This window comes from Hyla sarda, chromosome 2 (genome assembly GCF_029499605.1).
Source record: "Hyla sarda isolate aHylSar1 chromosome 2, aHylSar1.hap1, whole genome shotgun sequence".
Classification (NCBI taxonomy): domain Eukaryota; kingdom Metazoa; phylum Chordata; class Amphibia; order Anura; family Hylidae; genus Hyla; species Hyla sarda.
The window spans coordinates 106,460,118-106,473,342 of record NC_079190.1 but is presented as its reverse complement, the minus strand read 5'-3'; the positions used below and the strand labels follow the sequence as shown (position 1 = coordinate 106,473,342).

Below are 13,225 nucleotides of genomic sequence, written 5' to 3'. Positions count from 1 at the left end.
CGAGCGGAATTCCGCGGTGTGAACTTAACATTAGTGTGAATGGGTCTCCGCAAGACCTGTTCACACTGTGGCATTTCCATGGCGGACAATTCCGCCGCTGAAATTGTTCCACGCTGTCACGCACCTGGATGCTGATGTCTCGGAGCAGGTAGTGGATCCTCTTCCTGTGTGGCTGATGACTCGGACCGTATCGGGGAGCGGAGTCTATGGTGCTGCTGGTCTTCACCAGAGCCCGCCACAAAGCAGGATGGATTTGCTGCGGAAGATGACACCAAGATCGCTATCCCCAATACGGCTCGACCACACAGGTGACTGGGCAAGGCGTGGTACAGGAGGATGAGACAGAGCCGTAGTCAACGTAGCAGAAGGTCAAGGCAAGCGGCAAAGGTTCGTAGTCAAATAACGTAGCGGGAAGGTCTGGGTAAACGGGTATGGCAAACAGGCTATAGGGAACGCTTTCTCTCAGGCAAATGGCACTGAAGATCCAGTAGGGGGGTGTGGGAGTTGCAGGAACTTATCATGTGGTGTCATGTGCAAAGACTAATTATAGGCGTACTGGCCCTTTAAATCACAGAGCTCCGCCGTGCGCGTGCCCTAGGAGATGGGGACGACCGCGGCGGAGCTGAGTAACAGTAGAAGCAGAGCGGGGTAAGTGACAGGCTGGGACTCGCATGCGGGCGCGTCCCGCGATGCGAATCCCAGCCCCGCCGACAGACGGGGACCCTGAGACACTGCGCTCATGGCCAGAGCTTGCGGCCGGAACGCAGCACGTTACACACGCAAAGAAAGAACATGTTCATTCTTTGCGCGGATTCCACGAGCACTGCATAGCCGTCAATGGTGACTGCTCAGTGCTCCGCGGACCTAGCGCCGAAGAATCTCCTGCGGCCGCCAGGCGGAATCTCCACTTGCGGAATTCAGCGAGCGGAGATACCGCAGTGTGAACGCACCCTTATCCTGCAACTGCAGTGTAGTATGGTTGTAACCGCCATACACCTTTAAAGGAGTACTCCGCCCCTAGACATCTTATCCCCTATCCAAAGGATAGGGGATAAGATGACAGATCGACGGGTCCCGCTGCTGGGGACCCCCGGGATCGCCGCTGCGGCACCGCGCCGACGGGTGATACAGGGGACAGAGCAGCATGACGTCATGGCGTAACATCACGGCCCGTCCCCCTAATGCAAGTCTATGGCAGGGGGCGTGATGAACGCCCCTCCCCCTCCCATAGACTTGTATTGAGGGGGACGGGCCGTGATGTCACGAGGGGCGGAGCCATAACGTAACGGTGTTCCGGCTCCTGTATTGCCCGTCATTACGTGCAGAGCGAACTCGCTCTGTGCAGTAATGATAGCGCGGTGCTGCAGCGGCGATCCCGGGCGTCCCCAGCAGCGGGACCCCGGCGATCTGACATCTTATCCCCTATCCTTTGGATAGGGATAAGATGTCTAAGGGCGGAGTACCCCTTTAAGCCTAGCACGTACTACTAGGGATAGAGAACCAGTCTGTTAAATTACTAAAGGACTGTGACAGCGACAAGTTACCAGTTTCTTCTCCACTCCTAGAGGGGAATTTATCATTGTATATAGAGCTTTTTTTGTTGTATTTTTGCACAAGAGGTTTTTCGTGCATTCTTTTTGCGCAAAATCTGAATTTTTCATAGCTATGTCTACAGTTAAGTTTACCATAGAGCACTTTCTACTGTAGAATCAAATTTATTAACCGCGGGTTTTTTTTACCCAAAAAAATGCGCAAAAGCACTTTTCTTGCGCAAATATACACCACCTGGGACAGTAAGGACTGCTACTCCCATCATGGACAGACTCTGCCCATGATGGGAGTTATAGTCCAGGGGCTGAGGTGCAGATTGCATCGGGTCCTTATCCAGAAACCCGCTGCGATCCGCATTTTTGCCACTTTGCACCTGCATGCGGGGTTGCATCACTTGTTCTCCCCCTAAAACTCGAGGGATATCTAATACAGAGTTGGCAAAAGATGTTTGTTCCCAGTCACCTATGTGTAAAACACGATTTACGTATAGAAAAGCCGAACAAAAACCAGAAAGAACACTTATACAGAAAAAAAACAAACCAAAAAAGGTTACGGTTGGCTATAGAGAAGTGATCATAAAACATTGTACATACAATGGGGGGGGGGGGGAGATTTATCATTATATATACACTGTTTTCAGGCTCTATATTGCATAAAAAATGTGCGCAATTGCCTATTTTGCGTAATTTTTGATAGAAGATCACATCTGAAATTCTAAGTTACGGTCTACGATAGAGCTAATTATGCAGTGTGCCTCAAACTATCAACTGCATATTTTTAGTATAGACGCTAAAAGTTTGCGCAAGCAGCAAAATAATTACACAAAAATAAATCGGCACGGAGGACGTGTAAAACTTCACTCTAAATTGGGGTCACCCCAGTAATAGTTGTCCCAGAGGCCGTGACCCCTGGCTAATACCGGACCTCACCGTTCGCGATGATGCCCGATACTAACCCATTAGACACGCCAATCAAATCTGATCACTGGTTTAAAATATCCAGAAATACTTCCCGGCAGTGGAGCTGAACGGGACCATTGCAGTAAAACCATGGTGGTCCGATCAGCTATGAGGATGAGGAGGTAGAATGTTCAAACTTCAACTGTGTAAAATTCTGTTTTAAAATTCTTGATGAGTGCAGGAGATTGCACCTGTGTAGACTGTAATCATGGTCACCATACAGCTAAGAATACCACTGTATGTGCAGGGAGGGAGAAGGAGGTATGGCTGTTAGGTCTATGCATATGTGTGATCACTTGTATGCAGCAGAGCTGAAAGTGTGGTTGTGTAAATGCAGCAGAGATGAGTGTGTGATTGTGTAAATGCAGCAGAGATGAGTGTGTGATTGTGTAAATGCAGTAGAGTTGAGTGTGTGATTGTTTAAATGCAGCAGAGCTGAGTGTGGGACTGTGTGTATTCAGCAGAGCTGAGTGTGTGATTGTGTATATGCAGCAGGGCTGAGTGTGTGATTGTGTGTATGCAGCAGAGCAGAATGAGCGATCATGTGTATGGAGCAGAGCTGAGCGTGTGATTGTGTGTATACAGAAGAGCTGAGTGTATGATTGTGTGCATGCAGCAGAGCTGAGTGTGTGATCATGTGTATGCAGCAGAGCTGAGTGTGTGATCATGTGTAGATGCAGCAGAACTGAGTGTGTGGCTGTGTGTATGCAGCAGAGCTGAGTATGTGATTGTGTATATGCAACAGAGCTGAGTGTGTGCGTGATCATGCATACACATAATCACACATCCAGCTCTGTTCCATACACATGCCGCACACTAATTTCTGCTACATGTTCATGATTACACACTTTGCTCTGTTACATGTACTTGTTTACCACCCAGGGTGCCTCCAGCTTTTGCAAAACTGCAACTCCAAGCATGCCAAGTTTTGCAACACTTGGAGACATTCTTGTTGGTAAACACTGATATAGAGGTAAGGGGACAGGTTGTTAAGCAAAATTACATATTTTTTAAACCCAGACATTCTGTGTACTTTATAAAGATCTATGATTTTACTATTGTGCAGAGTTTTGTTCGGCGCACACTGCTGCCCGGCACTTCTAGCTATGTGAGCAGTGTACCGCGGGAAAATACCACAGTTCTGTGAAGTGTGAGGTAGAGAAGGAGTGCACGGTAGAGTGAGGGGGGCGTTTCTATATTTGCGCAAAATATAACAAAGGACATACGCAACTTTTGTATATTTTGAGTAAGAGTTTAAATTAGACAAGCAGTGTAAAGGGGTAGATCTGTGTCTACAATAGACACCTAATGATAAATCTCCCCCAATGTGTTGAGACTTTTATCATTATATCAACTCTATGGCATAGCCAAAAAACAGCCCAGATCTCAATACAATGGATAGTTTAGTGGAAAATTTCTCCATGCCAGGGATCTGTCCTGCAAAGCTGATCTATTTTATGATCAGATTAATGCTCCATACACCATCTCACTGATGTGATTTTTTAATAACCATTTAGATCTACAGTAAACACTGTGACACTGTAGTGATTTACAACATAGTTTGAATGCCAATACATATCATACAGATTCATATTTTTCCACATCAATGGAGTTTAGGATATATGGCCTGATGGATTTAATTTGACATACAGGTTAAATCTGAAATGTGAGTAGTTGCTGTAAGATATACAATTGAGATTTTGGCATTCAATCATAAAAACATTTGCTGTATGAAATCTGTGTAGGAATGATATTCCTAAATTTTCCTTTTTTCAAATAAAAGTAAAAACAAATTTACTCAGTTTAGATTTTCCTAACCTGCTGTCAGTTTCCCTTTAACAGTGTCTAGCTGATCACGAAAAAACCAGACAAACCCTTCTAAGATTGTCCTTCAATGTCTTTGCTGCTGAAATTTACTGTAGCCTCCTCTTTTTACTCAGAGCGGTGTGGATGAATATTGACCTTGCGTACAAATACTCATTACAGCTGTCACATTGTAACCACATGTATATAGAGAGTCCTGATGGGAAATGCATTTACTTTGATTTAATTGTCTTTTTTGTTGTGTTTCTCTGTTCTAATCTAAATCTTCTGTATAAACCATTACACGGAGCACAAGACCAGAAGGAAGAATATGGCTATGTGCTGAGAAAGGCATAACCTAATGGTTATTTAGTGCAGTCAGATGCACTTGATCGGCTGCAATTTTTCTAAACTTTACAAATATAAGCCAGGGACCTCATAGACGAAGATACTGTATTAGATAATTGCTCCTGGCATGCAAATAATTTGTTTATCAAAGTCACTAGTATTAACAAGATTGTTAAATTGTTTGCATGACAACCACTGTAAATAGTACTGTAGCAGGTGTGGGAGGTAGGCATGACGGCACGGGTCGCCTAAACCTTCCCGTGGGTGACGACTTTGGCGCTGCAGCGCTACACCGGCGAGGTGAACTTAGCAATCGGAGATGGTGCAGAGGATGGTGATAACTTTTTATTGTATAATCATAAAAAGAATCAGTGTTGGATGGACCGCGTTTCAGAGGGGCTCATGCGGACTTGACGAAGGAAATTCACATCACTGCTCTCAGCGGCAAATATGAATGGTGCAGTGCAGGGGACCATAGAAGAGCGGCCGCCCGCCCGCATCTAAACATTATACAGAAGGATCGCAACGGGTGTCAGAAGTGACACCCGGGGCGATCTGTCAATTAGTACAGGTACTACTACTCCCATCATGGAACAGTGTGTTCCATGCTGGGAGTAGTAGTACTACCTAAAAAATCTAAAAAAAACTAAAGTAAAAAAAGTGAAAAACACACACACTACATTTTTATTATTGTTGGCTACATTTTTAGTTCCCTGCCCGCCCACATAAATTGATCCCTGTTTAAAAATTTGTAAAAACTTAATTATAAAAAAGATACATTTCATTAAATACAGTTTTTTCCATCACTATTGTATCTTTTTTATTATTTTTTTAATGATGCCCTATGAAATTTTAATTAAAAAAGGTATCATCACTTTTTTGGATCGCTAAATTCCAGAAAAGAATAAAAACTGCCTCCAAAAACGCCAAAGTTAAAACCCACATGTCATTTTTCTTGGTGTTTTTTTTACTTCCATAGACTTCTATGGGAGAAAAACGCCACGATTTCAGGGAGAAAAATGCCACAATTTCAGGGAAAAAAACACCATAGGCTCAACATGCTGTGACTTTGCAAAACCACCAAGGAGCTGAAAAACGCCAAAAAAGAGTAAAAAAATGCTAAAAGGATTTTAAAAAATGCCAAACTGAAAAATTCAAAGTGGAAAAAGAAAAGAAAAATGCTCACAAAAAAACAAGTGGAAACTTAGCCAATATGTACTTGAAAACTATAAACTGACAACTAATCCGATAGAGCTAATTCACACTATGGAGATCACACTATGGAGTCTCCGTCCAGATATATAGCAGGCAGAGATTCTGCTTGTGAAAGGTGCCAGCAGAACAAGCTGGTGATAGGACCACTCAAAAATGTGCCGTCTCCTTAGATAATGCATTTCCGAACGGTCAACACCGAATGAATGAACATGTTTGTGATCCGGGATTTTCATGGTGAACATAGTGTGAAAGTGGCAGCAGAATCTAACTAAAAAAACAATGGGAAGCTGCTGACAGCAAAAACAAAGTATGTCCGGCACCACGGTAGCAGATAAAATGTCCAATTTATTGAGGAATAAAACAAATAGCATATAAGCAGAGTGTAATCACCTGCAACTATGCTGTATATATGTGTGTATGCTTTTTGTTTTATTCCTCAATAAATTGGACGTTTTACCTGCTACCTTGGTGCCGGACATACTTTGTTTTTGCTGTCTGCTTGTTTAAAGGGGAAAGCCCCCAACAGTACTGGCACAGGAGTGGAGGAAAGGATAAGACGGTTCAGCTATTGTATGAATGGGAAGCTGCTGAACCATATTTCTGCAGAAGAATGGAGATTTCTTTCTTTCTTTCCAGACACTTGTTAGTCATTGACTAAGTGGTTTGGTGAACAAAGATGTATGATGGTGCAGTGTTGTGTGTTGCTTTAAACACTAACTTAAGAGTTCAGAATTTTATCTATGAGAAAAAGATAACCAGTGTAATGAGTATAGTATAGTATGACAGCCAGACAGAAATAATAACCTGGCCTCTGCATCCTAGTGTTCAGCAAGGATCACAGTGCTTAGTCTTCCACCGATATGCCATGAATGTTTGTAGTAAACCAATCCCTTTACATAATCCATTCAATATTACCACCATTAGTGGTAGGGTGACTAATATGTGTTCCTATCTTTAAATATGTATTTCTTGCTATTGCTTTTATTTAATTCTCTTCTAGAGTTAAAGGCTTTAGCAGAGATGATTGGTCCCTACGGGATGAAGTTTTTGAGTGAGAATCTTATGTGGCATGTGACATCTCAAATTGGAGAGTTAAAGGTAAATATATTTGAATTTGTTGGATTTTCTAAGTTATGTATTATGAATATATGTTAAAATGTAGGAATAAAGCTAGGCTAGTCATGCCATACAATCAGACCACACATCTAGAAAATGATTGCCCACATGACAGCAGCCATGTTAAAATGACCATGGAGTGCAACATTTGCTGTGCTGGATCACTACACATACAGTATACAGTTAAAGGGGTACCCTGCTGCCCCCGCGTTCGGAATATATTGTTCCGAACACTTGGAGCTGGCAGAGGGGGTCGTGACATCACGGACACGCCTCTGGTGAGGTCACACCACGCCCCCTCAATGCAAGTCTAAGGGAGAGGGCATGGCGGCCTCCATGCCCCCTCCCATAGACTTGCATTGAGGGGGTGGCGTGATGTCACGAGAGGCGTGCCCGTGACATCACGACCCCCACTGCCCACACCGAGCATTATAAGTGAACACTGGGTGATGCACATAGATCGCGGGGGTCCCAGCTGTGGGACCCCCTGTGATCAGACATCTTATCCCCTATCCTTTGGATAGGTGATAGGATGTCTAGGGGCGGAGCACCCCTTTAAAAACTTTGAGGGTGCGAGAAGCCATCACTTCCTTTCTCTGATATTCATTCAGGTTACAGGCCACTTTAGGCATGTAGCTGTTGAGATAAGTCAGTAGGTCTGTTTCATTCAATGCAAAGCATTTGCATTGAAGTAATTGCAACTTACCAGTAAATATGTGGTGGTAATATGTAGTAATGGTGTAGAGGTATTTTTGAAGGAAAACTTTCCGCCTGTTCACCCACACCAAACCCAATACACAGGGTTACAGTGTGGGTGAACAGAAGTCCAACGAGGGGTCACTTACTTAAATATGTCCTGTAGGTCCTCAGATATGTCCCCCAGAAAATCCTCTGCTGAATCCAGTGAATCGCGCACAGGGGGTGGGGTTTCACAGGGGCGAGGCATCGTGACTCCACTTGACTAAGCTGTGGAGTCTAAGACAAAGAATAGGATAATTGAGCCGTCAAAACCCCGCCCCCTGCACACAATTCACTGAATTCAGCAGAGGATCTTCTGGGGGACGTATCTCAGGACCTACAGGACATATTTAAGTAATTGACCCCTTGTTTGACTCTTGTTAGCCCACGCTATAACTCAGTTTATTGGGTTTAGTGTGGGTGAACAGGCTGACAGTTTTCCTTTAATGCTTGATACTGAGAATGAAGCACTTCATAGTTTTTTCCCTAAATATATCAATGCTCATGGCCACTGGCTGTACAGGGAACTGCAATAAAATTCCTTTCAAGTCACACAAGGAAGGGACGTCTAATGAAATTTTCACCCTGGGAGAAGGAAAACCTAGCTGCACCTTTGTTATAAGTGACACTACCCCTCAAATGACATCCTTTTATTTTTACATAACTGGTTAGAACTTTGGAGTTGTCAGCATGTAACAAATAAAGCAGTATAACAAACCCCAGATTTTCTTTGTTTCTGCACTTATTATCTGCCTTTCATGTCATGTGCTCATTCTTTTCTGTAGAACAGTCAGAATAATAAACGTGATACAAAAGTCAAAGCTTTGCTGCAACTGAACATGGCAATGTCTGCATAGCACAAACGGCAGATCAATAGTAATTGTTTCAGGGAGCACAATAAAACATTAATGGGCTGCTGTAGTTTCTTCTCATCACAGATGGAAGATTGTCCCACAGTAATTGTACAGTGATTACATTTGAGACGCTTTCCACTTGTATATGCTAAATTCATGGGACTCAAAAGTGTAGACCACTGAGCTATTGAGTTCCATTAAATTAGTGTGTTTTTCAGCGTCCTGCCCTTCTCTGGCCTTCTCTATCATAGTTAGTCCCCTAATACAGTGGTTATCAACCTTTTTTGCCTGAGTACCCCTTGACAGCCCATTCCCAAAAATTGTACCCCCATATTAAAGACATATTTTAATGAATATAGTATAATTCATATGCTTTACTTTCCTCTAGAACAGGCCCCGTGTTCCTCTCCCTATCTCCCCAGTCCCCCGATTTACAGGTGACGTCTTCTCTAACTGGAGTTGTTTACTTTTCTTTTCTTCACTATCTGGCCTAGACCGCCATTAAGATTTCTCCCACACAAGATTTCTCCACAGAACCAGTCAAACAAACATTTTAGGCTTCTTTCTGCAGTACAATACCCACCTATTTACAAATTCCCCATGTTTATTGTCACACACAGTAATAGTACCCGCTTTGCATCCCCATAAAGTTGTTAGGCACCCTCTGTGCCCCCAAATATAGCTGTAGGCCCCCAAACTGTCCCCATATATAGTTGTAGGCTGCCATACTGTCCTGCTTCGGGGCTCCACTGCTCCTCTGGTCTGCAGACCTATTGCTATGGCTCAGGGTCAGTGGAGCAACAAAGCGGATGTAGTTACTGCCTACAGCAGACCAGTACCCACGCTTCCCCTTTGCTGACCTCTTGCTGCGCATATCGGTGCAGTGACGTCAGTCTACCATTTCTTTCAAAGTGGTCCAGATCAGTAACGAGTGGCTGTGGCTGCCATTACTGATTTTTTTTCCAAGTACCCCCCTGGAGAACTGCTAAGTGCCCCTGGGGGTATTTGAACCCCAGGTTGAGAACCACTGCCCTAATAGTAGTCCCTATCTTCAGCAGCAGGGCAGTCCTGGCCAGTTTCCATTTGGTGGGGCCTTCTTCCTGTGGCATTAGAGCAGTCTCATGAGCAACTTCTCCTCCAGCAACCCTCCTTTTGACCGAAGAGCTGTCCCTCAGAATGTTTCTACTATACACAGAATTAGCAGGGGAGCTGATGCAGTTCAAGGTGTTCAAAGGAAACAAAAGTAATTTCCTCACCCACCTACACTTCAAGACCCACCCACACTTCAAGCACTGCCCACATGTTGGCCTCTGTGAGATCAGTGGCCCTTTCTCTGTTGCCCACTTTGATACTCATTTTTTGCAAATATTTTCTCTTTTCAGGCTGTTTTCAACTATGGCCTTTTACTATTCTCAACATCCAAAATTATCCACTCTCCACAGGATAGGCAATAGCTAGTGGATTGGTGGGGATCTGAATGCAGATGCTGGACCCCTAGGACCACCACTGTACTGCTAGCTATCCCCTAACAATTACAATCATCTGTTTCTTGTATCCTGCTATGCGTTTCACAATTCTTCACGTCTCTTATGTAATCCTCCTAATGCTAATTCTTACCAGACAGTAAGCAGTTACCTGATAATCTATAGAACACGGCACAGTTTTAGATTTATAATACAGTATTGCAGACTACTAGATGTGTAGGTTTGGATAAATATGCAGAAGTAATTGCAGCTTCTTGGACGACTTCCCACACTCAATCAGCTTCAGAGTTGGAAGCTTCAATTCGGCTACATAAAAGTACAAACACATTGGTGAAATGAGCATGTTACACACTTTGTTGAACATAAAAGCTCTGTTCTGCAGGTAATTCTTCCTACCATTTGTTTAGAAATGTTACCCCCTTTAATAAAAGCTTAAGTAAAGGATTTGCTTGTAAAACCTAGCCAGTAGCAATTTAGGACATTACAGTCAATTGTGCTATGGTTCCCATGCTATATTAGGCTGCTTTCACACTATAAAATGTATCAGTTTTAAAGATCTGTTCAATGTTCTGTTATAAAAACCCTGAAAATCGGCCGTTAAAGGGGTACTCTCGTGGAAACCTTTTTTTTTTTTTTTTTTTTTTTTTTTTTTTTTTTTTATAAATCAACTGGTGCCAGAAAGTTAAACAGATTTGTAAATCACTTCTATTAAAAAAAATCTTAATCCTTCCAGTACTTTTTAGGGGCTGTATACTAAAGAGAAATACAAAAAAAGAAATGCATTTCCTGTGATGTCCTGACCACAATGCTCTCTGCTGACATCTGCTGTCAAGTAAGGAACTGTCCAGAACAGGATAAAATCCCCATAACAAACATATGCTGCTCTGGACAGTTCCTAAAATAGACAGCAGAGGTCAGCAGAGAGCACTGTGGTCAGAACATCACAGGAAATGCATTTCTTTTTTGTATTTCTCTTTAGTATACAGCCCCTATAAAGTACTAGAAGGATTAACATTTTTTAATAGAAGTGATTTACAAATCTGTTTAACTTTCTGGCACCAGTTGATTTAAAAAAAAAGTTTTCCACGGGAGTACCCCTTTAAACGGCCGCTGCAAAATCCCATACGGCTGTTAGAAAATCCCATTATAGTCTTTGGGATTTTTACATTATCCGCTTTAACCCGTCATAGCCCGTTATTAATAATGGACATTATTTTGTTACGTAAAATTGTAACGGGAGAAATAGTGCATGCACTATTTCTTCTGTTCATTCTCCCGTCACAAAATAACGTCCATTATTAATAACGGGCTATAACGGGTTAAAACGAATAATGTAAAAATCCCATAGGCTATAGTGGGATTTTCTAACGACCGTATGGGATTTATTAACGGCCGTTTAACGGCCGATTTTCAGGGTATGTACTGGTAAAATAAAGATTGCCTTTTTATTTACAAGCTTTTGTGTTAAGAACTTTTGCTTTAAAAGGCCTGAAGACTATGAGGGAATTTTTTTTATTTTCATATATAATCCTCCACACTTAATAGATGGGATACAGTTGAAGCCAAACGTTTGGAGATGGACGTTTATTTTGGTTTTTACAAAGTTTGCTGTTTCAGTGTTTTTAGATTATTTAGTCAGATGTTTCTATGGTAACTGAAGTACACTTTTACATATTTCTAGTTTTTCAACTTTTATTTACAAATACATCAAAACTTCATATTTATCGTGTTTACTCTTCCTTTTCATGACTTCTGCAATTTGCCCTGGCATGCTGGATGACAGCATATGTTTTTGTTTTTCTAGCCACTTTTTGAGGATTGATGACAGATTCTCAATGGGATTGAGATCTGTGGAGTTTTCTGGCTTAGGGACAAAATGTCAATGTTTTGTTCACCATGCCACTTATTTATCACTTTTTCCTTGTGACATGGTGCTCAGTCATGCTGCAAAAAGCATTGTCCCTTACTAAATTGCTCCTGGATGACTAACAGATGTTGCTTTCGGAGGATGTTTAGATACCATTCTTTAATCATAGAAGTGATCTTATGCAAAATTATGAGTGAGCCAACTCGCTTAGATGAAACGCAACCTCCCACATGAATGGTCTTAGGATGCTATAGTGTTGGCATGACACAGGACTCATGGTAAAGCTCTTTTATTTTCTCAAGGCAACATCTTTCATATATGCTTAACTGACTGAAGGGGGCTGTAAAGTCTGTTTATTTGTTTTTGTATTTTTCTGTCTAGGTGTGTACTCAGAGCAGTTTGCTATTCTACCTGGATAGGGAATAGTTAATGCTCTGAACAAATGAGAACTCGGGTGGAGTTATTTAGCCAGAGGTCTCCTGCATTCTGGTGCTGGTTATTGAGTGCAATATTACTATGTCTGTTTGTGCTATATTCTGACTATGTCTGCTTGAGCATTTATCTTGTATTTATCTTGTCATTTTATCTGGGTTTTTAGACATGGTTATATAGCATGCTATAACATAGTTTGTGTTATATAACATAGTCTGTGTTACATGAGTCGGTTTTTAGGAATATGTTTGTTCGTTCTGCTTTGTCTGTGTTCAAACTGTGTCTGAGTCTCGCTTGTACCCTGTGCTCTGTATGTTATATTCTTGTTCGGTATTCTGGAGTCTATTCAGACTCATCCGGTTCTAGTCTAGTGTTTCATGTATTATATTTCAGTTTCCTACTGGGTCAGCAGTGTGTCTGCTGGCCAGTAGCTTATTTGGCTTTATTATTAATGGCTACTCCTTTAGTGGAGTGGGTAGTCCAGTTAGTATGTTCTGTGTCCCAATGTGAACAGTGTTCTATATTTATATCCTGTTTGGTTGATTTGATCTTTGTCCTTTGTACTTGTACCTGTTTGTGAACAGTGTTCTATGTTACCAGTTCAGTTTAGTGTTTTGGCTTTCAGTTCTTCTGTTTATCCCCTTCATCTCCTGGATTCTGCTGTATACTCATATCATGCCTAGTCTTGTTCATTTTATCATGTCTGCTGTTTATCTGATATCCGGTTCATGAACTGTTTGTTAATTCACTATATTCTGCTCTGTTTGTGAGTTTATATTCTGTCCTGTTAGTATTTGTATTCTGTCTGGTATATCTGGTTGTCTAGTAGTTTTCTGTTCTGGTCTGTGACTGGGCCCA

The 13,225-nt window shown here is 42.2% G+C and overlaps 1 protein-coding gene across 1 annotated transcript in view; it reads left to right on the top strand.

The window, feature by feature from the left end:
* The window catches only part of NCKAP1L (NCK associated protein 1 like), a 290,353-nt gene that overhangs the window by 112,883 nt on the left and 164,245 nt on the right, over nucleotides 1–13,225 (top strand). Inside the window, exon 23 of the mRNA XM_056562778.1 lies at nucleotides 6,877–6,974. Within this exon, the coding sequence (XP_056418753.1) occupies nucleotides 6,877–6,974 (98 nt within the window). The remainder of the gene's footprint in view (nucleotides 1–6,876; nucleotides 6,975–13,225) is intronic.